The sequence below is a fragment of the Ailuropoda melanoleuca genome, chromosome 7 (assembly GCF_002007445.2).
Source record: "Ailuropoda melanoleuca isolate Jingjing chromosome 7, ASM200744v2, whole genome shotgun sequence".
Lineage (NCBI taxonomy): Eukaryota > Metazoa > Chordata > Mammalia > Carnivora > Ursidae > Ailuropoda > Ailuropoda melanoleuca.
Genome location: NC_048224.1, coordinates 85,325,418 through 85,335,071, shown reverse-complemented (window position 1 = coordinate 85,335,071; position 9,654 = coordinate 85,325,418). Strand labels below are relative to the sequence as shown.

Below are 9,654 nucleotides of genomic sequence, written 5' to 3'. Positions count from 1 at the left end.
TACCACCTGGTTTTAGCAGAAGATATTAATTGAAAATTTTTTCTGTGTCTGTTTCTCACTCACCTTTTGGGGAAAGACTAGTGAGGAAAGGGGAAAAGAGGTTAGTTTTTATAAGTGTTGTAAGTGTGCTTTTATATATTATTATTGTTACTATTTTCAAGCCTGGTTTTTAAGTCTGGGAGATTGGAGGGAAAAGAGCTTGGGGAGAGAGGAGGTTTGGGGGGAGATGCCAGCAGGTGGCGCTTGTCTCCCCCAACGAGATTAGAATATTTTACTCAGCCTAGAATCCTGTAGGAATTAAGGGCGACAGTGCCTGCAGTCAACGCAAGTGGCAGAGATCGTGTCGTACTTTAGTGCCGAATACATGAAGTCACCAGTTACAGCCTGTTGCCCAGGCTATCATCTCTGCACTACCATTTAAAAGACCGACTCCTCTATCAGCAGGGTTGTGGTATCTTCCTCCATGTATCCTCATCTCTCCCAGCCAAGTGACCCAGCTCACAGTGACCGTCAAGACGGTTATCTCGCAGAAATGAAGGCCCTAGAGAGCTGGAGCTGCAACTTCAGAAAGCAGTGGGTTTTATCAGTCTTCAGCTGGTCTGCCCTAAGCTGTCAGATGCTCTGTCCTCACGTCTGGGCGGAACGTAAATTTGCTTACCCATCAGTCCCCATGTCCACTGGGGGCAAGAAGAAGCCGCACGAGGACACTTTGACGGTGCCTGTGTGCAGGATCAGAATGTCCTGAGTTACTGGCTAGCTCGGGGTCGCTGGTTTTCTTAGCTCTCTCTGCACCACTCAACTTCAGGGTTCAGTCAGCCATAGCCAGCCCCTCTCCCTCATGTGACAGTGGATTCTGTCCACCATCAAAACTCCCCTCACTGTGAAAGTCCTTGCTTTCTGTGTTTGTAGTTTCCCCCCACCGCTTAGAATACCTTCTGTGCTACTCCTAGTTGTCTCTTCGCCCTGGGGTCCAGCCCGGGACTACACAGAAAGGAGGGCAACCCTACAGTCTGAGGGCTACAAGTTTGCATCCAGCTCCGCCTCTGACTACATGGGTGACCTTACGCAAGGTTTTTTGTTTTCTGGTTTTTGTTTTTTTAACTTACTCTGTAGTCAGGAGAAACAGTTTTTCCACTCATGGAATCCCTGGATTAATGAGATAATTAATGTAGCCTATTTAGACCACCACTGGCTCATTATAGGCGCCCAAATGCCAGGGGTCTGACCCCGAAGTGAAAAACTGCCTCTTGGGGAACTGTGGGTCAAAGAGCCAATATAGTTCGCAGAATTGAGATAACCTCCCACCTCCTCATGATCTCACTGTATTTCAAACCCCAGCTATTGCCTCGCTGGCGTCTTCTCAGACCCTCTAAAACCTCTTGTTCCCCCAAATACCCTAGGAAGCAAAAGAAACCTAAAGGCGTTCGGCGTTTACACGAAGGTCGCCCGGGTAAGGGGTCTGGCCCCCTGACGTACCCCAGACTGCCGACCGCCGGGCGGAGCGCCGCGAAGCCGTGGGGGCCGGCCCGGCTCCGCGCGGAGGAAGGCTCAGGGCTGGACTGACAGCTTGGGGTAGGAGGAGGAGAGAGCAGGCGGCGCGGCGGAGGAGGGGAGAGCAGCTGAGAGGAGGGAGCAAGGGCGGGAGGAGACACATGCGCGCTGCCTGCCGCCGCCGCCGCCGCAGTCCTTAGCTTCCCGGGGACAGGAAACCTTCGAGACCGAGCTGCCACTGCCGCCTCCCCGACTGCCCCCTATTCCGCGCGCCTGCCACACCCTCCTCCCCTTCTTCCAGGATCTTCCGGTGGGGCACTGCAGGGACTCGGCCCGAGCAGCAGTCTCCCCCTCCCGGGGGAAAGCTGTGACCCCCCCGCAGGAGCGGCGGGGCGGGGTGGGGGGGGCCCGGGAGAAGATGGCGACGCCGGGAAGCGAACCCCAACCTTTCGTCCCTGCCCTCTCGGTGGCTACTCTGCACCCACATCATCATCCCCACCACCACCACCACCACCATCAGCACCACGGAGGAACCGGAGCCACCAGCGGGGTCGGGGGAGGCGGCGGCGGCGGCGGCGGCGGCGGCAGCGGGGGCTTCAACCTGCCCTTGAACCGGGGGCTGGAGCGCGCGCTGGAGGAAGCGGCCAATTCCGGGGGGTTGAACCTCAGCGCCAGGAAATTAAAGGAATTTCCCAGGACTGCGGCCCCCGGGCACGACCTCTCGGACACGGTGCAAGCAGGTGAGAAAGGGCCGAGGGTCAGGCAGTGGGCGTGGGTGACTGGCTGTCGCGCCTTCCCCTCGCCGCGGCCAGTCTGAGATCTGGCCTCGCTGGGGGTCCTCTGGCCGGTGCTCTCCACAGTAAGGAACACGCGTGGGCGCGGGAGAGGCGGGCCCTGCCGAGGGCAAGGTGGCCCCCGCCTGGCCGGGCGTCCGGCAGCGCAGCGCCCAGAGAATTGGGGTGCTCCCGGCCGCTGCGTCCGCGAGCGCGCGGGTCTCCGGCTCCCCCACTCTGCGGCGGCCGCGCCGGGAGTCGCGGGCGCGCAGTGGAAGTGGGAGGTTTTGGGCGGCTGCGTTGGCTCCCCGAGCTCCGCGCAGAGGCCGGAGAAGCCGAGCGCCGGGGTCGGTGCTTCCGACCAGGGCAAGCCCGGTTCGCGCCAGGCGTTGCCGGTCCGGACGGGGAAACCGAGACAAAGGTGGCGCGCCCGGGGCCGACCCGAGGGCAGCGGCGCGGTGCCGCTAGGCCCCCTCGCGACATCCCCGAGCGGTGGGGCAAGTTGGTGCCGACTGCGAGGAGGTGCCAGGCTTCCTCTTCCTGCGCCTGTGCGAGGGAAGAGCCGCTGCTGTTGTCGCCAGTCCGAATGAGCAGCCGCTTTGCCGGCGGTAGGCTTGGCTCCCGCGTTCATTGCCTTTAGCTAACCGCCCACACGGTTTGGTCCTACCGCCGAGGCTCCCTGGTTCTCAGTAACCCGATCTTTGCGGGGGCCCAGGAGCGGACGGCAGGGCATATTAAAAGAAAAGTAATTAAAGTGAGCCGGTTTTCCTGTGTGAACCTGACAAGTTGTAACTCGCGCCAATGAGCAGCCAGCTCTTTCAAGTTATGTCATGTATTGACATATTTCTGAGACGTCTGCTTTCTCTTTGGTAGTTAGAGTTACTGGAGCGGGATCTATAAACAGGAAGGAGGGTGGTGGAACTAGATTCTTGGGATCCCTTCAGAACAGCCTTGGTTTCCGACCATCCGGTTCAGCTCCCCGGGGGAGGGTTTGTATTTTGGCAAGCGCCCAACATTTCCCAGCGCAGTGGGTGCCCCATTTTGGAACCACTGCCCAGACCTCGGGGCTGTCATCACCTTATGGGCTGAGTGTCAGACCCCTTGGATACTGGATGGCTCAACTCTCAGCTCCAGATCTCCCAGTTTTTTTCGGGAGGGAAGAGAGGGGGTTGGGCGAGGGCTCAAGGGTTTTGGAGCTAGGTTTGCAGTGATTTTTGTTTTCCGCTTCAACTTAGTAAACATTTATTGAGCGTCTTAATGAGTATTTAGAAAGAATTCCAAGTTCGCTGGAGGCAAAAAGGGCTCTTTAGGGTCATTAAACTTGGTGATTTGGATTAGGGATAGTCAGGAATCGGCAAAAAAGAGGGAATTTCCAGAGTTGAGCTCTCAGCAGCTGGGGAGTCTCTCGATAGGACCTCTTAGTTAAATTTTCTCAAGTGGAAGTCATTCCAAGAATTGCCTGAATCATTAACTTAAAAAAAATCTGTTGTTAAGTTCTACTTCCCTTTTGCCATAGAGTATACTAGGGACTATGGAAGGGTTGGATATGACTGCGGAAAACGGAGCTGGCTCATGCCAGTATTATGTGTTTGTACAGTCCGTGCGGGGGTTTGAAAGTTGTTGGTACACTTCAGTTATGCAGATGTTTAGTCCCAAGTTTGAGTGAACTTGATGTGTCTGCTGTGTTGGCATTTCTTTGAGACCTGTGCTTTTAAACGCAGGGACCACCTTTTTCAGCTAAGACCTTGCCATGTGAAGGAAATGCTCCACAATATTCCTTTTCTCCTCTCTTGCTTGCTTGTGGTGAACTTAGGTTGTGAGTTTTGCCAGCTTTTAATTATGACCCTTCCTTGCACATGTTTAATGTTCAGAAAATTCTAGCTAGTTAAAACTCAGAGTCTTAACATGAATTTCCCAACAAAAAATGCAATGTTATTTATGGGATAGGGAATGTCACCATTTGTAGAAATGTAGGACAACCTGGAAAAGATAAAGTGTGTTCAAAGTAGCCAGCTATTTCTTGTGAAATGTGAGTTCCCTGATGTATTCAAGGGTTGCTTCTGCAAAACATCTTTGCCTCAGGTCAAATCTGGCTGTAAACCAAATGTATTCTGCCCTTTGTTCTAAAGAAATATTTACTTATCACTGTTCTTTATTTGGAGGAGCAAAAATCAAAATAAAGCAAGAGTCGAATCACCCCCAGTTCGCACAGTATTGACATTTCCTGCTTATGAAGAGTTCTAGCAAAGTGGAGAATATAAGGAGTAAGACATACAATAAAGATAGTGGTTTCTCCTGTTTAATATTTAATTTACAGAAAAGCTCTTAAAATCAGAACGGCACATGAAGATTCCTAAAGACCTAAGGTGTAAAGTGTACTTTTTCATAAATTTTGTAAAACAAGGAGTGACATAGAAAGCTTTTTCTCCCTGTCCAGTTGTATAATACAGGCCATTTGGTTTATTCCCTGTAAAAGTAACTCTTCTGGTAGCCACCAAGCAGATCTGCATTCTTGGACAATGTAACCTATCTGAACAGAGTTGAAAACTGAGATGTCAATGCAGGAACATAGAGGCCGTGGGCCGCTTAGTAGATGTTTAAGCTCTGTCACTGAAGTGCATACATAATTTTCATGGGAAAAAAACTCTCAAGCCTTCACTCAGGCTCAAAGCCTATTGATTTGCTCATGTCTGAGTCAAAATAATCTTGCTGTCATGGTGCAGTCTTTTTGCAGGTGAGAAGGTTCAGAAAGAAAGGCTGACCTATGCAGGTGTGGTGGCACAGGTGACGCTGAATGGGAGAAGTATGAACAAAAGAACCATGATTAGCCCTTGGTGTGTGCACTTTGCAGTGTGCCAAGTACTTTATCGGCATTATCCTGCTCAGTCCTCACTGGAAGCCTGTTTATATCCTCATTTAAGGTTGGGAGATTGCAGTTGAGAGAAGTCAGGTAATATGCTGACTACTTAGATCGTACCCCTACTTAGGTGGTGAGCCAGTGATTGGGCCCTGACAGTTTCACTTTGGCTTTTATATTCTTTTTTTTTTTAAATTTTATTTATTTATTTGACAGAGATAGAGACAGCCAGCGAGAGAGGGAACACAAGCAGGGGGAGCGGGAGAGGAAGAAGCAGGCCCACCATAGCGGAGGAGCCTGATGTGGGGCTCGATCCCATGACGCCGGGATCACGCCCTGAGCCGAAGGTAGACGCCTAACCGCTATGCCACCCAGGCGCCCCTGGCTTTTATATTCTTGACCACTTTCCTGTGAAGCAGAGAAGAGGTGGAGAGAAGCAGAATCTGGGAGGCTGTTTGGGGATTCATTCAGCCAGCATTCATTCTATAAGAACTTGCCAAGCCCCGCTAAATGCCAGGCACTGTCTTAGGCACCAGGGACCATCAGAGAATCCCTATATCCCTTCATACAAAGTTTCCATTCTATTTGGAGGGGGATGGGGAGAGAGTAGGAAATTGATTTTGCAGAATGAGTTGGAAGATTTACAGTATAAATATAATACCTTGTTTTAGAAAGACACATGCTGCCTTGAATTAAGGTGACTTAAAGAGGCCTTTAACACGAGCACAAAGGATGTCTAGTAAGAAATAGAAACTGAAGCATAAAATTGGGCCTGATAAATATAAGAAGTACACACATGCATCAGGAAAGCAAAACTTTTTTTCCCTGGTGCTGATTTATTAAGTGTGTCGTTTTGGGATGAAGAAGTTCAAGATGGTGTGGAATATGACTGAGAAAAAGCAAATCGAAAAGAGTAGATAGACTGGTGATGGGTAGTAAGGAGGGCACATATTGCATGGTGCACTGGGTGTTATACGCAACTAATGAATCATCGAACTTTACATCAGAAACCAGGGATGTACTGTATGGTGACTAACATAATATAATAAAAAAACGTTAAAATAAAAAAAAAAGAAAAAGTGTTTGTCTCAGATTGATTACAGGAGGTGCTAGAAAATAAAAGCCCTTGGACTTGATGCGCAGACGGTTGGTGAGAACTGGTCCCATTAAGAAAAGGGTGGAGGGGCGCCTGGGTGGCTCTGTTAGTTAAAGGTCTGCCTTCGGCTCCGGTCATGATCCCAGAATCCTGGGATTGAGCCCTGTGTTGGGCTTCCAGCTCAGCGGGGAGTCTTCTTGTCCCTCTGCCTCTCCCCCTCTCCGCCTGCTTGTTATCTTTCTATCAGTCTCTCTCTCTTTCTCAAATAAATAAATAAAATCTTAAAAAAAAAAAGAGGGTGGAGTGTATCATGGCAGTATCTTTTTGAGGTGGCGGGAAGCAGGAAAGACTGTACAGGAAATGAAGAGCCTACCCAAGCAGGAATAAAGAAGCCTGGCATAAAAAAATGCTCACTATGGTCCCGCATGTGCCTGTGTGGAATGTATAGGAGATTGCAAGGTGAAGATAAGATAGGAATGCAGGAGAAGGTAAGTAATAGTTCAGGAAGTCACAAGAACTTCAAAGCGGGTCAAGGTGAGATGCTGAATCACATAGATAGACACTGTGAAATTCAGAAGAAAAGGTCTTTTCAGTTAAGCTGGTTAGGAAAGACTTTCATAGCATAGGCATGATTTGGGTGAGATTTTATAGAATGGATTAGTTTTGGATAGAAGTGCCCATGAACATTCTGTGGTTGGAAAGAGGTTTCTGAGATGTAGAGTGAGAACCTCATGGCCTGAGATCTGTGAATAAAACAGAAAGAGAGGCATTTAGGCCTGTGCCTTTGTTCATGGCCTCCCTGCCCACTATCACCATGTAATGACATCACAGAGAGCAGGCTCTTAGGACCTTTTATTTGAAGACTCTGGAGATGGCTGAGGCCTGGGATTTGTCAGCCTGTGGGACTAACACCCTGGTCTGTCTGAGCTAGCTCTCTCAAATGTCTATAAGGATTCAAAGAATCTTCTTGGGAGATTTGTGGGCAGGCTTATCTGCTGAATGCTGACTTCCCACTCCCATCCTATAGCAACTGAATCTTTGGGATATTGGGATATTAAGTCATACAGGACTTGATAAAGTAATTTATGTGTTCTCAAAAACATGTTCTGTTCCATTAATTTGGCCACAGAAAGTTTTCATTACAAATGTGATGAAACTTTTGAAATCTTGTGGCTTCTTAAAACTTAACGTTCTTTTACAGTGATATTTAGTTTCAGATTATTTTTCTGCTATTGAATTTATTAGTTACTGCCATACCTATCATTTAGTGTGGTCGTCGCTATCATATAAACGTCTATATTTATGACATGTATCTTTAATACTTTTCCATTCATAAATGATCAGTCATAGCTTTCCTTCCTATTATTTTTTTTTCTTCTGTTGACCAATTCCTTGCTTGTTAAGGTATAGAGGACTTCTAATGGTGAAAGCTTTTAGAACATTGAAAACTCAGTATATGTGGTAGCTCGGATCCTGTGCAGATGTGTTGGTTGATGTGTCTGTATATGGCAGAAACCGTCTCCACAAACACACTGCTATTCTCAGTGCTTGCATTATAGGCCGCTCTTCATTGAAGAGGCAGGAGCACACTAATCAAGTTTCTAGAATAATAGCATACAATTATAGGCCACAAAACCTCCGGGAATTTTTGGCCTGTGATGGTTTATAAAGAAACAGCCCAGGGTTTGACCTTCATCATCAAAATGATTCTACTGGATAGTTTGTCAGTCACTGCGACATCTTACTTGATTTTGCTGAGTGTGGGTCATTAGGCCAAATTGGGCATATCCCACCATTTAAAATTTTTTTATTTAAAATGGTGACTAAAAAAAAAAAAATTTTTTTTTGAGTTCCATTGCAAACTTAAATTTTTTCACACTGTGCTTTAGTAACTCTGGTGGCAAGCGTTTAAAGGGTAGATACCTTTTGAAGTCTGTTAATCTTGATCCATTCACAGGTCAATTTCCTTTTACTCTTGTTCTTCTGGTATGTATGAAGACTTTTTCTATCCTGTTACTCAACTTCATCAAGAAGTTTTTTTTCCCTCTCTGTGTGTACTTTTCTATTTTTCCCTTTATATCTATCCGTATAAATATACATAAGTACAAAATATGCAAAATAGAGAAATACACATAAAAGTGTAGATAAGTAGGTGGATAGGTAGATGATAGATAGATGATAGATAGATAGATAGATGATAGATAGATAGATGATAGATAGATAGATGTTTTGTGTTTAAAGGGGCAGCACTGACTCTTTTAATCTCTCCCCAAAGTCACCCCCAGGTACTGTACAGATTATATTTCTCCAGAGACTGGGTAATTTAAATGATAGAAGTGCTATTAACTGTACTAAAGGTGGCTGTGGGTTATCAGTCAGGCCACATAACTTGAACTTTTGTCTAAGCCTCACAAAAACCTGTATGTGACACTACTTTCTAGATTTGGTTTAGTTTTTTGGAAAACTAGGGTTCTGCCTTAGAGAGACATCAAGGGAAACTGCCCTGGGCTTAGATTTGGTAAGGGATTAAGGTAATTTGGTGTAAATTGCGGTGATTATTTCAAATTATAGTACTATAATCTATCATAAAAGGTTTAAGGATATAAGGCACAAAACCCAACTATATTTACATATTTGATGCCTTTATTTATATGTAGCCTATAGGAAGCCTAGAGGCTTCTGTTACTGATGCTCCTGGTTTTTATTGCTGCTGTTTCATGAAAATTAATTCCAGAATTCGCAGTTACTGTGATATTTCAGAAAGGTTTTTTTTTTTTCTTTCTGTATGATGTGGATTGTTGAACCAAAGGGGGGGGAAGCAAGTAAGCAAAAAAAAAAAAGTCAGAATTCCAAGTAAGCCTTAGTTTAGGAAAACTAGGTCTATCCATAGAGACAGACTTGAAGTATGCCTGTATTTTCTTCATCTTAATTGAAGAGTTCAGAAGTATTGCGTCCATCTACTGTAGTAAGAAGTCATGCATTTGGAAACCATCTGTTCCCACAAAGTAATTCAAAAATAAAGTGAGATTGTTTACATGAACAGAAAGTTGACGAACTGTGAGAATTTGGCTTCTCTTGCTTACTCCAGCAATGCAGTAGGGGGGAAATGCTTTTATCATCAGATTGCTGTCTGTGTTCTTAGTTTTTCCCAACCATATCCCCCTTTACAGGCCACAAAGGAGGATATAGGTGGGGGGAAAACCCAGTTACAGAAGAACAATGTTTGATTTCCATAAGAAATGTTTTATGTTCTTGCATGATGAGAAATTACTGCTCCTGTGTTAATATGCTGTTGGTTTACGGGTCCCACAACTCTTCCAGGACATTTTTGTCACCAGCATCAGGCTCTATGGGTTTGGAATCTTCCTTGTTGTTGGCTTTTCTTCCTTAAGCTGTGTTTCCTCCGTCTTTTTGCTGGAGGGGGCCCTAAAACCTTG

The 9,654-nt window shown here is 46.6% G+C and overlaps 1 protein-coding gene across 3 annotated transcripts in view; it reads left to right on the top strand.

Moving 5' to 3' along the window:
- The first annotated feature begins 1,602 nt into the window (after nt 1-1,602).
- Nucleotides 1,603-9,654, top strand: part of LRCH1 (leucine rich repeats and calponin homology domain containing 1) — a 191,069-nt gene continuing 183,017 nt past the window's right edge. The window contains exon 1 of one of the 3 annotated variants that reach the window (XM_019794940.2): nt 1,603-2,231. In XM_019794940.2, the coding sequence (XP_019650499.2) occupies nt 1,910-2,231 (322 nt within the window). In that variant the 5' untranslated portion in view covers nt 1,603-1,909. The remainder of the gene's footprint in view (nt 2,232-9,654) is intronic. The other 2 variants (XM_034665182.1, XM_019794939.2) reach the window with 2 other exon arrangements.